Source organism: Pogona vitticeps, chromosome 4 (genome assembly GCF_051106095.1).
Source record: "Pogona vitticeps strain Pit_001003342236 chromosome 4, PviZW2.1, whole genome shotgun sequence".
NCBI lineage: Eukaryota > Metazoa > Chordata > Lepidosauria > Squamata > Agamidae > Pogona > Pogona vitticeps.
In genome coordinates, this window is record NC_135786.1 from 113,330,218 (window position 1) to 113,348,568 (window position 18,351).

Genomic DNA, 18,351 nt, shown 5'->3' on the forward strand with positions numbered 1-18,351 from the left:
CATCTCATGTCATGGTCTTTATTTATGATTGATTGTCAGTGATGTGTTATGGTGTTCTGTGATCTGTCTGTGAACACTAAACTCAGTTCCTGTTGCTGTCATCGCTACAGTTAAAGAAACCTGCTAAAATCCCTTTGATTTCAAGAAACATCTTGAAAGAAGTGAGAACCTTGCCTTGGATTCAAGTTTAAAATACTCTGATGTGAGAATGAATTTTGTTTTTGAAAGAACCCAGTCAAGAACAGTGGGGAGAGGGGAAGAGAAAGCACAGCGATGTAACTGAAGAATTTAACCTGGTATCTGTGGGACTCTGCCCCTCTGGTCCAAGCCCACCCCACTCACAGAAGACCATTCTGGAGTCCCTTCTGCTTTCCCCTCCCATGCTGCTTCTGCCTGTCATAAAATTGGGAGAGGAAGTCAGATTTTAATGCAATGGCATCTCTCTCTCTCTCTCTCTCTCTCTCTCTCTTCAATTATATTCATATAATTGGGAACCTCTATTGCCAGCCAAAGTCACAACAGAAGTCGAAGATCAGAGGGCGGAGGACCTAGATTGATGAAGGGATGTATGAGGGAATCTTACAACTTTTTTTTCAATTTGTGCTCCAAATAAATCTTTAAAGACTCCACTTGTCAATTTAAATGACAATACCTTTGATTTACAGTGGTGCCTCAATTTACGACCATAATCTGTTCCAGAAGATAGGCGTAACTCAAAATGGTTGTAAGTCGAAGCACCATTTCCCATAGGAATGCATTGAAACTCCATTGATCCGTTCTGTCCGGGGGGGGATACCAAATAAATAAATAAAAATAAAACACAGCAAGCCCCATAGGCACATGCTGGGGCCAAAAAACAAACACACCAAAACAAACAAACAAAAAAACAGCCCCAGCGGAACGCCATGGGGCTTGGAAAAAACACTCACCCCCCTCCACACACAGCCAGACCCAGCAGAATGCCATGGGGCTGGAAAAAAACACACACAAGCCCCCCCCCACACAGCCAGCCCCAGCGTAATGCCATGGGGCTGAGGGAAAAAACAACCTCCCCACAGCCAGCCCCAGCGGAATGCCATGGGGCTGGGGAAAAACAATCCCCCCACACGCACACAGCCTGCCCCAGTAGAATGCCATGGGGCTTGGGGGGGAGAATTGCAAAACCCCACACACACACACACAGCCAGCCCCAACGGAACACCATTGGGCTGGGGAAAAAAACGCAACCCTCCCACAGACAGACAGCCCCAGTGGAACGCTTTGGGGCTGGGAAAGAACACTCAAAAACAAACCCCCCCACACAGCCAGCCCCAGCGGAATGCCATCTGGCTATGGAAAAAAACACAAAAACACCCCGTACACATGCATCTAGCCAGCCCGAATGCAATGGGACTGGGAAAAACACCAAAACACAAAAATTAGCACAGCACGGAAACATAACCATCCCAACCCAAACACCCTGCAAAACAGTAAATGTACTTACTCAGGAGCAGAAAGCAGCTCCAGGCATTCCGAAGCCTCCTCCGATCGCACTCACTCTAACCATTGGGGCGAAAGAGCTACAAAGGAGCAGCCTCTTCGCCTACCAACAGTTAGCAAATTTGAATTCCCCACCTTTTTCCCTGCCTTTTTCCTGTCACAATGCAAAGCTCTGGCCACAAGTCGAAGCAAACTTTTGCAGCTGGAGCTGGTCGCAACTCAAAATGGTCACTGTGACAACCCCAGACCTACTGGGATATGCCACAGTTTCACTAAGCTGCCACCAACCATTCCCTATAAGAAGTCACACAGACCAGGGATGGATTTTTAACAAATAAAGGAATAAGGTTTATTTAAATAACACACAGAGAAAATAAAATGATCAAGTGAATAAGATACAGTAACGTGGCTTAGTCTCAATCATACATACACCAGTTTGGTTCACACAGAACACCTTTAAATAAAGCACAGACCCTGAACCTATCAGTTCTGGCTAACCATACAGACACCTGAACCTATCAGGTTGGTACTGACTGACACACAGTAGTACCCTGTCTGACACACAGACTCCCACACCAGCTTCTTCTTCTCAGCTTTCCTCCAGCTTCTTCTTCTTCTCCTAAGCTTCTCCACACAGGCTTCACATATATATACAGTACAGCCCCTCCTCCTGATGTCCCGCCTTCCACTCCCCATAGGATGGAACTTTCCCTCCAACCCATGACAGACAGGTAACATCAGTGCTGTATGTAACACCTCCCCTCTTTATAAGTTGTTTTGTAGGGGGAAAGCTAAGGTGCTTTTCTCCAAAAAACAACCTGGATCCAAAACATACAAAAACAGTTATACAATAACATACCATACCATACTTACTCTGGATAAACATATCAATTAGGCATTTAAACATTTACCATTTACAATACATCAAGTTACCTTTATTCATACAAACCAGGCATGTTTAATAACCAGATACATTTAACCTTTGGTCACCAAAATATATACATAGTCCATGTTTCTTTCGCCGTCTTCAATCTTCAGGTCTTCTTGACAAGGCGTCAGCAACACAGTTCACTGACCCTCTGACCACCTTCACTTCAAAGTCATAGTCTTGCAGGTTTAAAGCCCACCTCATAAGTTTACTATTGTGGGTTTTCATTGTCTTTAACCATTGCAGTGGTGAATGGTCAGTGCACAGAATAAAATGTCTTCCCCAGATGTAAGGCTTGGCCTTCTGGATCGCGTAGACTATGGCCAGGCACTCCTTTTCCACGGTTGCCAAATGCCTCTCACCTTTCTGGAGTTTCCTACTCAGGTAGGACACTGGATGCTGGTCACCATTTTCATCCTCCTGGCAAAGAACTGCTCCTACCCCGCTGTTAGACGCATCGGTGTAGATGATGAACTCCCGGTCGAAGTCTGGAGCACGCAGCACTGGATAGTTGATGAGGGCCTCCTTCAACCTCTGGAACGCCTCCTCACAGTCGCTGGTCCACGGGATGCGGTCATCAGTCTTCTTCCTCGTCAGATCGGTCAGCGGAGTCGCTATCTCGCTAAACCTCGGGATGAACTTTCTGTAGTAGCCCACCAACCCAAGAAATGATTTGACTTTTTTCTTGGTGTTGGGTCTGGGCCAATCACGAACTGCTTCTATCTTGGCCTCTAGGGGTTTTATCACTCCTCCCCCTACTATGTGACCCAAATATTTTGTTTCCGGGCTACCCCGCTGCAGTTTGTTCTCTTTGCAGGGCCTAGGCCAAAGCACTTCCTCCCCTGGGTTAAAGTGCCTCTCCCTGCCTTCCTGGTCATCCCAAGCTTTCTTTCTGACCTTTTGAGCTTGCAGGGTCTCTGCTGCTAGCTCTAGGTTTCTCTTTAGGTCATTCCTTAAAGAGCCTATATATGTCACAACGTCTTGTGGGTCATCCTGGGTGATCTGCTCCCACTCTTGTTTGATTAAATCAAGGGGCCCTTTCACCCTTCTCCCAAACAAAAGTTCAAACGGACTGAACCCGGTACTGGCTTGTGGCACTGATCGATAAGCAAACAAAAGGGATTGCAGCTTCTGGTCCCAATTGTTTGGGTTCTCTGCCAAGTAAGCCCTAATCATGCGCATTAGAGTCCCATTGAACTTCTCCGTTAACCCATTACTTTCAGGGTGATAGGCAGTGGTTTCCTTGTGTTTAATTCCACAGATTTGCCATAACCGTTTCATGAGCCTCGATGTAAACGATGCGCCCAAATCTGTGATTATTTCTGAGGCAAATCCCATCCTGGACATATACCCCACCAAGGCATCTGCCACTGTGTTAGTTTCAATGTTAGTCAAGGGAATGGCTTCGGGGTACCTCGTGACATGGTCCACAATGGTGAGAATGAACCTGTTCCCCCTCTTTGTGGCCTTGGGCAAAGGTCCCACAATATCCACCCCTATACATTTGAACGGAGTGTCAATCACAGGCAAAGGGCACAACTTTGCTTTGGTCCTGTCACGGTTATTCCCCTGCCTCTGACACACATCACATTGTTTACAGAACTCCTTGATCTGCTTCCCTATTTCAGGCCAATAAAAATTCTGTGTGATTCTCTGCTGTGTTTTGTTCACCCCTAAGTGCGCAGCAAACATGTCAGAGTGCCCCCTTTGTAAGATCATGGGGCGATACTTTTCAGGTACCACTAGCTGACTTCTGATCCCCTCTCCCCCTTTTGAGATATTCCTCAGGGTCTCTCTATATAAAATTCCCTTTTTCTCTCGAAATCTCACTGGGGTTTCAGGTGTTAGCTGGGTGTCTGTCACCTGTTCAAAACACTTTTGGAGAGTGGCGTCTGCCTTTTGCTCTTGGCCAAATCTGCTGTCTGTGGTTAAGGTTTCCACCACAGCTTCGGAGCTCCCCTCTGCTTCCGTCTCGGGCTCATCAGTACCCCCTTGAACTGTCCCCGTGGTGGCTTGTGAGCGTGTAATCACTAGCACCCGTTTCACATGTTCAGCCAGGTCATTTCCCACGAGCACGGCTGCTGGCAGAGTCGATGAAATCGCTAGCCGCCAAACTCCCCTCCAGCCTTGAAAGTTCACAAGTACCTCCGCTACTGGCAGCGAGATCACCTGTCCCTCAATCCCTGCCACCTTCATGCTCTCATTTGGGATTATATACTCCCTAGGAATAATGTCTGGATGGCACAGGGTCACCTGGGAACAAGTATCCCTTAGCCCCCTATACTGATGGTCAAGTATTCCTACGTCCACCCCTGCGGTTTCAAACAACTGTGAATCTGTTCTCACTAGCAAGCAGCGCTTGACCTCCACAAGAGGACCATTTTCCTCAGCCTGATCAGCAGATGTAACTGTTCCAGATTGAGTAGCCATGGCAACAGGCTCCCTCAGTGACAAGGAGCTTTGCTCTTTCTGGACACAGAACACAGCTTTTGGCTTGGTTCCACTCAAATCATGAGGCACATTTCCTTTTAGCTGCTTTAATTTCTCACACTCTGAGATTAGATGGCCCTTTCCTTGACAGAAATAACATTTTCTGCAGTACTTGGAGTCTTTCTCCTCTGGTTTTGGTTTTCCCTCCAAAATCTGAGGTCTTGGTGGTTTCATGTCTGAGGGCTTCCCTTCAACATGGGCCCCTCCCCCTTGCTGCAATTTCTTCCCTTTTATTCTCTCTATTTCAAATTGCCTTTGTTTCTCTCTTTCCTTTTGCTCCATTTCCCTCACCCTCAGTTCATGCTGTTGGGCTATGAGCATTTTTTTGAGTTCTGGGTTCTGTTCTCCCGTGCTCTCATCCTGCACTGAGCCAAATTCATCCTCAGAACCTTGATCTACCTGGGGTTCCCTCGCTTCACCCATTTCTGCCATTTGGCTTCGAGTCAAGGGCATAATCCCCCCCCAGAACAGGCTGCTTTCAAAAGTCAAGCCTCAAAATAAAGCAACCACTTTTTTCTTTCTTTTTTCTTTTGCCTCAGAACCAGCCTTCTATAGATTGCTGCTGTTCTTTCAGCACTAACTTGCAACTGTTGCCAGCCAGAGTCTACCCCCCTCTGCTAGGCCTCTCAGCAGACAGGTATTTCACACAGCTTTGCCTCAGCTTTTTCCCGCCAAAACAGGTTGCCTCAGAGCTCCCTAATCTAGTCCCACCAATCTGAGGTCACACGTTCTTCCACTAGCGTACCTCCCCGTGAGGTAAGCCTAGAAGATTACCTACGCGCTCTCAGATTGTCCCTGACTAGACCCCCCTTGCTCTGGGCACACTTGCCAAGGCTTTGCTGGACCACTGGACAACTGGACCAGTCGTATCCCACCCGCTGGACACCAATCAATGTGACAACCCCAGACCTACTGGGATATGCCACAGTTTCACTAAGCTGCCACCAACCATTCCCTATAAGAAGTCACACAGACCAGGGATGGATTTTTAACAAATAAAGGAATAAGGTTTATTTAAATAACACACAGAGAAAATAAAATGATCAAGTGAATAAGATACAGTAACGTGGCTTAGTCTCAATCATACATACACCAGTTTGGTTCACACAGAACACCTTTAAATAAAGCACAGACCCTGAACCTATCAGTTCTGGCTAACCATACAGACACCTGAACCTATCAGGTTGGTACTGACTGACACACAGTAGTACCCTGTCTGACACACAGACTCCCACACCAGCTTCTTCTTCTCAGCTTTCCTCCAGCTTCTTCTTCTTCTCCTAAGCTTCTCCACACAGGCTTCACATATATATACAGTACAGCCCCTCCTCCTGATGTCCCGCCTTCCACTCCCCATAGGATGGAACTTTCCCTCCAACCCATGACAGACAGGTAACATCAGTGCTGTATGTAACAGTCACAAGTCGGGACGTTCTTAGGTCGAGCCACCACTGTACTATCAAACCTGGTTTGCATAGATTACTCAGCAAAATCAATAAATTATGGATGCAATCTAAAATTGAATATAAAATCATATTTATGGTCATAAAAAAGCAAGCACTCTAAGTAAGGTAGTAAATAGTCCCTCATGTACGTGTGAAATAGGTTGGCAAATACAAGTACCTCAGGATTTGACTAAATTAACAGTGGGATCATAGCCATACAATAAAAGCCATACAATAAAAGTGGAGTAGCTTCTTTAAAATGTAGAAGAGAGCAAGCAATAAAACCTGAGACTTGCCTCTTGAGAATGTGCATCGTACAGTGCTAAATTGTCTCAATCGTACTGTATGACATGAATTTGTGTACACGGACAACTATAAAAAAGAATTAGATAAAGACAAATCATAAAACAGGAAAAACATGGAATACTTGGATTATCTAATAAGAAACAAAAGAAACTGATGGTTATGGCTGACTATTCAAGACAACTTAAGTCACAGAAGAATTGCAGGAAAAAAAGAGCTTCCTGACTGAAAAAACACTAGGCATGGGGTTTTGGGTTTTTTTTTTCTTTCTTCACTACAGCTCCCAGCATTTATCAGGAATTCCCACAGTCAGTAGTCCCTCTTGCTCACTTGGCCCTGATTGGATGCCTCGGAAAACTACAAATCCCCCAATTCCTTGCAGCTAGCATGGAACTGGGATGGTCCCACCCGGGTGCTGTCTGATGATCAGAGTTGCAGAGAGGGAAGTGTTGGGCCACAGATGTGTATGCCAAAACCCTTCTAAAGATTTGGATTTTAAATTTTTATTTTATTTTATTTTGCTATCACTACCAGAATTCTGGCTGGGGGCATTCTGGGAGTCGTAGTGAAAGAAATCTGAAAAATCCAGTGCCTACAAAACACAACGTTGACGTTCAGAGCTGCTACCTCTCAAGTGGAGGCATGAGCGTCTAAAGAGAGACATCAAAACCTTGTTGATTTCTCTATAAACGGTAGCAGCACGAACCTGCCCTACACAAAGTAGGACAGGAGCTGAGCTGTACTGCACCCATCCCAAGAATTAAGGCTCTGGAGAGGAGCAGGGCTAGGACTCCCTGCCCTGAGTCCTGATCAGAGAAAGAGCATCTGGCTAGAGGTGGGAGAGCCCTCCTTAGGGGAGCTCTCATACAACCCCGGGCTTGCAGGGGACCCTGCATGCCTTCACCGACGCCTCTCCCTCCTCAGCCTCCGAGCCAGATGGGAGTATCGATGCTCAAGAGAAGGGGAATGCCATGCCAAGAGGCAGCTGGCCCCAGAATGAAACAGGCTCTTTCCTGCAGGGAAAACAGTCAGTGGGACGAGCAGGCAATGGAGACAGAGGAAGAGAGAGACTGGCACTCAGTCTGAGGAATCTTCCTACCAGGCCCAGCAGAGGAAGGAAAATTTTCAGAGCAGTGGGCTGGTGGCTTCATGGTGGTGGTGGTGGTGTTTTTGCTGCGCCAGTGCACCACGTCCCTGCAGTAAAAGAGGCCAGTAACCGCTATGTGTCCCCATCCACCCACCATACTTATGTCCCCAGTGCTGGAAAGAGACCACGTGCCCAAGTGTCCCCCCCCCAAGAGCCACCCGAGGGTCTGCCCCAGTCCCTCCCCTTTGCTCTCAAGGTCGTCCAGAAGGCCCTGCTTCAGCTGGGTGCCACCGCCCTTCTAAGTGAGCAGGCTGTCGATCCGTTAGGCTGAAAGTCAGGAAAAACATCCTAACTGTTGGAACAGTGTGACAATGGGGCCCATGGCCTTGGGAGGTGGCGAAGTGCTCCAACGCTGGAGCCATTCAAGAGAAAACTGGACAAAATGGTTTGGTCTGGATTCCTGCACAGAGCGGGGGGGGGGTTAGACCCAATGGCTTTAGAGGCCCCTTCCAGCACCATCATTTTGTGATTCTGTGGCTGCCTCCAGCAACCGGCTTTGCACAGGTTCCACCCAAGCCAGGAACTCTGTTGAGGCAATCTAGAAAAGAACAGCATCAAGGGCCCCCACTTGCCTTCCAATGGGTATGGACGGCACCTCCACCTACCTCACCCTGCTTTGTTGTCACACAGATAATTTTCTGCACAGGAAGGACAGGATCTTACCCCCCTCCTACATGAGAACACACAAAAGACCAGTCTTCTTCCCCTCCCCAGAGGCCCACAGCTGAGGGAGAGGCCAGGCCAGGCCGTTAAGACTGGCACAGGGGCAGAAGCCACAAGGAGAGGCTTCTCCAGATCCTCACGTGTAGGATAACACCCAACGGTGCCCCATCAGCTACAGGCCCAGAGCCTTTGCCCCTAAGCAGGCATGCCTCCCTCTCTCCCCACGTAATCCTCAGGAACAGTCAGAAACAATATGTTAAATGAGAAGGTGAAGTAAAATTAATTAAAAATACAAGAAAAACACACGAAACAAATCAGATTTTATTTGTTTTAGCAACCAACAGTTGCAGTGCACTCCCAAAGGTCATTTCTGGATCATTTCTGCAATAAAACTAAACAATATACAAATATAGAATATTTTTTAAATGAACATACTTCAGTTTATTTTACACATATGTACAGTACTACCTTTTGAATACACAGCTTAATGGCAGCTTGGCATGAAGAGGGGGTTTAAGTGTGACAGGGAAGGTGAGAGGAATACTGACCGGAGGCTAGACTGTTACGATGCCCTGTTCTCAATGGGGTCACTCAAGGCAGAATGTCAGAGTTGGGACACAGACTGAGACGCACCTATCATCATCAGTCACTTCAGCATAAATTCAAAGTTCCAGTTGAGATGGAAGCAGAAAACTTGTTAAGGGTGGCTACCGGGCAGCAGGATTATAGATCACACTTCTGAGATTGCAATCAATTGTCAGAGGCAGAGGGATTCTCTCTTCTCTGACCCCGCTGTTGGTACTTTAACAAAAATTGAAAAGCACTGCTGTTTGAACAATATGGTACAACATGTCCACCTTTAAGTTTGGAAAATATTTGGAACCAAAGTGAAGCAAGAGTAGCAACTGATCTAAAATAAAGCAAGGAAGCCAGATGTACAGTGGTGCCTTGACTTACGAACTTAATCTGTATTGGAATGGCGTTCGTAAATCAGAATGTTCATAGGTCAAAGCACCATTTCCCATAGAAATGCACTGAAAACCCATTAATTCTTTCCAGCAGAAGGAAAAAAAATACCCCCCCCAAATAAAAATAAAAATCTGCAAGCCCCTGGGGCTCCAAAAAACAAAAACACATACATAATCCCACCAGCCCAATTCCACCCTGCAAAAGCCACCCAAAACAGTAAAATCAGCACATTTACCTCCCCACAAAGCCTCCTCTCAAGCCTCCCGGCCATGGTCAGCCGCCCAGGCTGGGATCTGGCTGGGAGTCCAGCCAGGAGCCAGAGCCCGGCTGGGATGGGTCCTCACCTCCCGGATGGACCCCCGTCACCACTGCCACATACATCCCTTTCCCTAACTGTTGGGGCGAAAGAGCTACAAAGAAGCAGCCTCTTTGCCACCAACAGTTAGTTTTCTAAAATTTCCCACCCCTTTCCCCTGCCTTTTTTTGTTCGTAGGTCAAAGCTCTGGCCGCAAGTCAAAACAAAAATTTGCAACCGGAGCTGTTTGTAAGTCAATTTGTTCATAGGTCAGGGCGTTCATAAGTCAAGGCACCACTGTAACTGTTCTTCTTTGTGGTCTCTTTGAATCATACAATTGAGTAACTTACCAGCTCAGTTCTCAGTGGAGGGCTGTCATGTCAAGTCAGAAGTCATGCCAGTATGGGAGAGATCACAACTCAGTCAAATGAAGCATCTCTTTTAGCTTGAAGGGTGTGCCTGTAGTGCTTTATGAAAGTCATCAGCTGAAACCTTGGTGCCTCTGCAGATATCATGAAGCTGGATTCCTCCAATGAATCCTGCTGATGTACTAAATGTTCTAGCTGAATGACCTGTCACACATTCTGGCAATGAAAGACCCACAAGTTCACGTGCTAATTTTATTGTGGATATCACCCATTTAGGCAAATGTTGAGAAGAGACTTCTTGCTCCTTTTTAGGTCCTTCATAAGAAAAGTTTTGGTGATTTCCTGAAACTCACACTTTCTCAATGAGTAAAAGACAAGCGCTCTCTTAAGGTCCAGAGAACACTTTAATTTTTCCAATTGACAACTCTGGAGATGGAAGAAAACTGGAAGGATTAAAGGTTGCGATGAATGAGGAGAAAATCTTTGGTAAGAAGTCTACATCTGGGTACAAATGTGGGGTCATCAAGATCAGAAGTCCCCAACCCCCAATCCGCGGCCCGTGCCGGTCCATGGCCTGAGCCGGACCGGGCCATGAAGACAGACCTCCCGCCCCTTCTGCACACACTCACCCCCGCACAGCCTGTTTGCACCTGTGCGCATACTCCAGCATGCCCATGCGAGCGCCGTGCTGCCATTTGCTCATGCGCAAGAGTGTGTGTGCCCATATGAGCATGCTCCACCATTTGTGCATGTGCATGAGTGCTTGCTCGCTCATATGTGACAGAGAGAGCACTTGTTTGCACATGCACACAAGCGCAGGGGTGCTCCACCTTCCCCAGCTGTTTTGCGGGGTGAAAAAGGTTGGGGACCCCTTATCTAGATGAAACTAAATAAGGCAAATCGTATCACAATGCACAAATTTCTCCTGCTCCCCTTGATGATGTTACTGCAACCAAACAGACAGTTTGAAAAAATAAGCAGCCATATATCTGTTGTGGCTAATAGTTCAAAGGTTGATTTTGTCAATGGTTCTAGCATTATTTATTTATTTATTTATTTTATTTTATTTATATCCCGCCTATCTGGTCAGTTAAGACCATTAATTAACTCATTAATATTTAATGAGTTATTGGGAAAAGAAAATCTGGGTAAACATGTGTAAGATTGCTTTCTGTTGCACGCTTGCCTCACAATGTTTTGCTCCACCCCTTGAGGGGGAGAGAGAGCAAGATCACCCTAAGGCGTGTGGCGTTGCCCTCTTTGGGGATCAATATCGAGCTTCATGGAAATCTAGCATATCGTCCCAATAAGCTCATAATACAACAATCCGGGTGGGAAACCACAATTTGAAACCAGGATACCCTAATTGAGGGCAAAGTAGAAGGGAGGAGGAAAGGGATCATCCTTTCTATATCGATAATCTGTAGACGGTCATCTACTCTTTCTGCTTCTGACAGGTGACAGCAAAATACAAGATGATTTATTATGATGATATTGAACAGGTGATCTTGACATTGATCTTGAGCAATGAGGGGAGCACGATCTTGACTTTTCCTTTTGCCTTATTTGGGCTGGAGCAGACTGTGAAGAATAAAATGAAGTGTATTTTTGTGGCTAGAGCAGGGGGGGGAGGGCACTGTGCTTCTCAACTCCCCATCTGAGAAGGATCCCACACATAGGACCTATTCTAGGTCTGATATGTCGGGCAGTTTCAAAACAATTGCCTGTGTTGGAATACAAATGTGCAATTGAGGCTTGTCTATTCTTTTGTGTCTCTTAGGCTTCAATGATCCCACCAGCAGCTGATCTTTCCAGTGCTTTGGTGATGTTGAGGGAGACTGGGTTTCAACAGAGACTTGAGTGATGGATTAGCATCAGTAACAGTGCTTGATTGCAAAATGTCTTGGGCATCTGCATGCAAGTTTGCCTGATCACTTGTGACTACAGAGACCACAACCCCTTATTAGTGGCCTCAGATGTAACAGTTGGCACAGATTGTCCCTTAATGAAGCTCACAGCCTCTGAGGATTTCTCCAACAGATGGGATTTTAATTGGAACTGACAGTTCTTCAAGGTGAGTTTTGTGATGCCTTTATAAACTGCACCATTTTGGAATAAGTGGATTTCTCCCAAACAGTACTGGCACGTTGAATAATGGTTTGTATAGGGAATGTTTGCCCTTCGGTCAGAACGCTTCATAAAAAGCACTGAAGATGCCATAAATCTTTGGCAAAGGAGTGTGGAGTGGAGAAAAGCCTTAAAGTGATGCACTCTGGAAGTTTCCAAACAGGTTTCGGTGCAGGTACAAGAACCCAATTGTGCGACTCAGAGAGACCATGAAGAAGAAGAAGAAGAGCATTTGTCTGCTTCTGAACTTATCCCAAGTGAGGAAATTCCAAAAAGGAATTCAAAACAAATTGACTTTCTCCAAAGTGCTTTGGTCTTAAAGGATTGGGGAGGGGGTTAAAAAAAACTTGGTACCAGCCAGTTGCAGGGTCAGAGGACCAAGCAGTCGTAAGATCGAATCCACGTGACGGAGTGAGCGCCCGTCGCTTGTCCCAGCTCCCGCCAACCTAGCGGTTCGAAAGCATGCAAATGCGAGTAGATTAATAGGGACCACCTCGGTGGGAAGGTAACAGCGTTCCGTGTCTAAGTCGCACTGGCCATGTGACCACGGAAGATTGTTTTTGGACAAAACGCTGGCTCTATGACTTGGAAACAGGGATGAGCACCGCCCCCTAGAGTCGAACACGACTGGACAAAAATTGTCAAGGGGAACCTTTACCTTTACCTTTACTAGTCTAACTTGGAATATGAAAATAACAGAACAAAGGAGTCCAAAGCAAAAGGAGATTGACAGATGGACCACCAACAAGAAGGCCAAGATATCCTGGAAACGCCAGTCATAAAGCCCTGAGAGGGTTCCAACGGGTCAGATAAATTCTGTTGTCCCACAATTGGTGGCTATTTCTCATCTTGGCAGAGCATGAGGAAGACATAAGCTTGTTAGAGATTATTTGTCTTGCTTTTCTTTTCCATAGGCTGGAAAATTTGTCGTCTTTTGAGGAGCTGCAGATTACATTCTGCATTACAATTTGGTATGTGGGGTATGTAAATGTGCCAATAAGGTCTTGTGACCATCATGCATGATTTCAGTTGGGTTGGTCACATTAGCTTTAGGAATAGGATCTAAGCTATTCCTGCCTCCACTGTATACTCCACTTTTCTAATGCCTGCTCTCTTTTTTTTTTTGCAGCACTTATTTTTTGCTGCACACATCCAAGAGACAGGTCAATATACACAGGAGTTTCAGGGAGCTTTGGAGGATTGCACTGCTTAATTTACTGAGACAATAATCAGAAATACACATTTTGGTGATGATTTGACACAACAGAAGCCACAGAGCAAGTCAAGGAGTCTCCAAAACTACATTCAGGACCATCTCTAATAGCATGGTCATGGAGGACACTGGGTAGCCAGCTGTATGGTATCCTAGTAGTTTCAGGATGCAGCCTAGCCCTAAGACATGGATGTGGCCAAAATGACTGGAGATGTGGGTGGGGAAATACCAGCAAATTCACAATACAGCCATCCACTGAAACTGAACAGCAGATGTTTTCAGGGCAAAGGAAAGTAGGTATTTTTCCCCATAGTGCAACATTGTGAAGCTCACTGCCATTAGATACAGCAATGGCTTCTGCCAACTTGGATATCTTTAAAAGGAGACTGGATAAATCAATGGAAAATAAATCATGTGGCAGACATGACCCACCTTACTCTCACAAAACCCAGCTGTTCCGTTTGCTTCTCATCCATATTGGAACAATCTGTAGGTATTATTTGTTCTAATGCTGAATACTGAACGCAGGTGAACAGCTCTGCACCTGACAGTACAATTGCACACTCCAAAGAAATATACTTTGCAATTTTTATATACATATAGAAGATTTGCAAAAAAAAAAAAAAAAAAAGGGAGGGAGTGCCTTCCCAGGTAGCTCCAAGCAGTGCTGAGTTTCCTCTCTTAGTGATTCATTGATGCAAACAATCATTTTCATGCTAGGATTTTAAAATATTGACTCTCCAATGTATATTTTGTACCAGTGAGGAAATCTGGTCCTTCTGTGTTTTGAACTATTTAAACTTTTTTCAGCTGTAGCACCCCAACTGTGGAATGCCCTCCCCTTGGAGGCTTGACAACATTGGCATCACTTCAACACCAAGTCAAAACACATGCTTGTTTCTTAGAGCCTTTGGGGATTGCGGATCGTGGCCTCCACAGGTTTTAATGTGACGGTCTTAATGTTTTAATTTTGTGACTTAAATTGTTTGAGCAGTTTAAACAACAGCTTTGTAACCTGTCCTGAGATCCAACCATATAGGACAACCTATAAATCTTTAAATAAATACATAAGAAGTTAGAGCATATGGTGAAAATGGTTAAATAAGATAAATAAATAATTCTATGACAACCTGAAATGAAAGCTCTGTGTGTGGGGGGGGGGGGGGTTGTGTTTTTTTTCCCCCAGCCCCATGCCATTCCGCTGAGGCTGGATATGTATGGGGAAGGTTTGTTTTCTTCCCCAGCCCCATAGGATTCCACTGGGGCTGACTGTGTGGAGGAGGGTTGTGTTTTTTCTCCCCAGCCCCATGGAGTTCCACCGGGGCTGGCTGTGAGGGAAGGAATACGTATAGTCCTATAAATTTATTCCATAGTTTAAGCACAGAGGGGACCACATCAGCCCAACGTTTCATTCTCGTACTGGAGAATGAAAATCGTTTCTAAAACTCTAAAAAGAAAAGGTCAGTGGATCACAAGGACAGGAAACCCAACACTGCCTGAAGCTGACTTACCTGGGTTGGCTCCAAAGAATGGGGAAGAGGGTGCAGATCCTAGGAGGACCCTCCCCCACATTTTCAGCTGCTCTGCCACCTCTCCTATAGTTGCAGCCCAGCAGACAAGGAACAGCCATCCAATCGGCCCATCCACACCATCTGTTGGCTGGTGCTGTCATTCAGCTGATTGTCACTCTGCTGCTCCTCTGTGCCAATGGCACAGAACGGCAACCCCTTTATATATACAAAATAAACATACTGGCACAGTTCCAGGTCTTTAAAAAATCTGCCCAGCTGTCAAAGATGACAATTTGTGGCTGAGCTGCTACCTTTTGATGATCTTGAGAAGCTTAAAGCCGCTTCTAAGCTTTGCTGATGCGATGAGGCCATTCTTCCTCTGCAAGATGAAGTCATAATTAGCCCGGCTGTTCATGGCATAAAACACATTTGCGGAGGAAGGGATCACAAGTTCTGCAAGAAAAGGAATTGATGATAACAAATGGTGACATTTTCTACTCCTTCTTCATAGGATAACAAGGGGAAAAGAATGATGTTGGCTGGAGCAATTGCTGACGCTCCAGTTCTTATATCTTCACTAACTGGACACATACCCAGGGAAGAGTAATTTAACAAGGAATAGCCAGTGGTTCTGCTGTGGACCTGAGGGCTATCGCTCTTCATAATGGGGCCACCACGAAAACACCCAACATCATGATCAGAGAGGGTCATATAGGCAAGGACTGCCTTAGGGTCCTTTTCAATATGAGCATCTGTCTTTTTACTGCAGTGGTGTGTGTGTGTGTGTGTGTGTGTGTGTGTGTGTGAGAGAGAGAGAGAGAGAGAGAGAGAGAGAGAGAGAGAGAGAGAGAGAGATTGTCATTGAACAAACTACTTGGAAGAGAGTATGGAAAGGTCAAACCTCTTCTCTAGCACTGGGCCCTAATCCAAATTACCCCTGCTTGAAGGCCACTCCTGTTCTTTTTTTATAATATAGCAAGGTCCACCTTCCCTTAGTATGTACTGCAGAATATAGCCTATGGATGGGAGGAGAAAGCCTGGCTCCTTGGCAGGTAACTGCCCTGCTCCTCCTCCAGTGAATCCCTAGGGACAATTAGCCTTTCAAGGAGAGAAACTAAATAAATAAATAAATAAATAAATACTTTTTAAAAACAGTAAGAAACAACTAGCTGAGAAGCCAGTCACCTGCTTCCTCCTCTGTAATGCTTCACAAAATTACATAGATCTAACTTTACATTACACAAAGACAATAAGACTTTAGCCATTGACAAAATACAGCAGGGAGGAATGCTCAGAATAAAATGCTGGTAATACTATATTCTAGCCAATATGAGATGTTGCTATAATGTTAGGCAGAAAGATTATACCTGGTCTCAAAATAACCTTTTTCTTATGAAAAAAAAATCACATAAGGTGGGAGAAACCTTAAAGCACACAGTGTCCTGGCTCGTCTTGCACATGTAATAGCTGCTAGAAATGTTGCTTTAAATGTAAGTAAACCAACAGGAATTCTTGCCCATGGTTCAAATGGTGGTTTCATTCACTATGAATAGATCTACTGATAGGGGCCAAGCAGGCACCACCAGTGGAACTAGGGAATTAGGATCTGAGAAAAGGGATTGTCTGTCACAAGAGAATTGCTGATGAGCCACTATTGCTGGGAGGTAAAATCAAAGTTTAGCAAATTGTTTTCATTTTTTAGATGCAACAATGCTCTTGTTAATCTTCTCATCCTCTCTACCTCCTGCGTGCTGTTGTACGCTCGTGGGCATACTATACTAAAACAGCTCCACCTAGCTGGACTCCCTGGAAGCTGAACCCTCTGCCATCAAGTTTCCTCAACAGCACATAAAAGCCCTGCTTCTCTCACCTTTGCCCTCAGGGATGATTTGCACCAGTTCATAATCTTCCACACAATCAGCTTCTAGGTTGTGCTTCGCCATTGCCCGCTGGATGACACTTGGTGTCTTGTCCTGGTTGGTCAACTGGAAAGATAATTTGGCACTGAGGACTTGTTTTCTGAACTTAAATTCCAAATAGAATTTCATTGTTGGTCATCTAGTAGTGACATACAGAAAAATAAAATAAAATAACAGATGTCTCTTTGGGGAAGGACGTTATCTGTTGTGCTTAATCTTCGCACAAGGGAGCTGGGGCCGGGAGCTGACTGACGAAATATATAAACAATCACCATGTGGTGCAAATTTCTGATTGCTTCTCTGAGGGCATTAGTTAATCGGACAGCTCTAATTCTTTGGCTTGTTTCTGTATTATTCTTGGAAATTATGCATGTTGGGCAAGCACAGAGTTTTGCTCACCTCAAGTCCCCACAGATACCAAGAAGGCAAGCCTTATTTTGTGTTTGGTGTGGGAACGCTTTCTTTTTAAGCTCTCATTTCCACAACTTGCAAACTATGCCCTTCAGGGAAAATACTGTATCAAACATTTGGTCCAAACCACTTGAAGCAAAGGAGGTGGGGAAGGCAGTTATAGCAAAATAAAATAAAAATGCAGAAAGCAGTTCTGCAAAGCAGAAAGAGAATGAAAATGTACCAATCTTTTTGTTTACTTATTTACTTAGTTACCTACTTAGTCTATCATGGGCTACCCCAAGATCTTTTGCCAACAAAGGACAAGATGTGTTCCCCTCCATTCCATGTAACCAACCAGACTGGCAGCTGAATCTTACTTCAGCTTCAATGCTGGCAATGCAGCGGTACAGTGGTACCTCAAATTACGAATGTCTCCACTTGCGAATGATTCGCGTTACGAACAGCTCTGTTCGCAAAATGTTGCTTCGACTTGTGAATGAAGCCTCAACTTACGAACCAAAAAAAAAGCGGGGAGGCAGGGAAAGTGCGAAATTTGAACTTTCAGTTGACTGTTGGCCAGCGAAGAGGCTGCTTGTCTGCAACCTCGCTCGTCCCAGCGGTTAAGTGAGTGGACAGGGAGACAGTCTAGTAGTGGCTGGTACAGTATTGCCTGCTATTGCCTGGTACAGTACACTGCCTGTACTGTACTATACAGACTGTATTTTTTGGCTTTTTTAATGTCTGATTTTTTAAATTTTTGACCTTTTTAAAAAAAACAGAGACTGCCTCTGCTGGGTGAGTACACTGCATTTACTGTACTATACAGGGTTTTTTGCAGCTTGGTGGGGGGTAGTGCTAGGTGGGGAGGTTATGTTTCTGTGCCCTGATGGGTCTTGCAGTGTGGGTTTAAAATGTGAAAAGTACAGTAGAAGACTGTAATATTAAATTAAAATTAAATGTGAAAATTAGACTGTAATTTTAAAATGTAAAATGTATTTATTCATTTTTGCATTCTGTGGCTTCTAGGTTTGTATACTGTGACCTCTCTGTTTTAAAATACTGTATGTGGGTTTAAAGTGTGACTCCAAAGTTTAAAATGGA

General features: G+C 45.2%; 1 protein-coding gene across 2 annotated transcripts in view; it reads right to left on the reverse strand.

Annotated features, from left to right (window-relative positions):
- Window positions 1-13,346: 13,346 nt before the first annotated feature.
- RGL1 (ral guanine nucleotide dissociation stimulator like 1) overlaps window positions 13,347-18,351 on the reverse strand; it is a 108,262-nt gene continuing 103,257 nt past the window's right edge. The window contains exons 17-18 of one of the 2 annotated variants that reach the window (XM_020795083.3): window positions 16,809-16,923; window positions 13,347-15,391 (exon numbers count right to left, since the gene is read on the reverse strand). In XM_020795083.3, the coding sequence (XP_020650742.3) occupies window positions 15,246-15,391; window positions 16,809-16,923 (261 nt within the window). In that variant the 3' untranslated portion in view covers window positions 13,347-15,245. Of the gene's footprint in view, window positions 15,392-16,808; window positions 16,997-18,351 lie in introns of those variants that run through there. The other variant, XM_020795084.3, reaches the window with a different exon arrangement.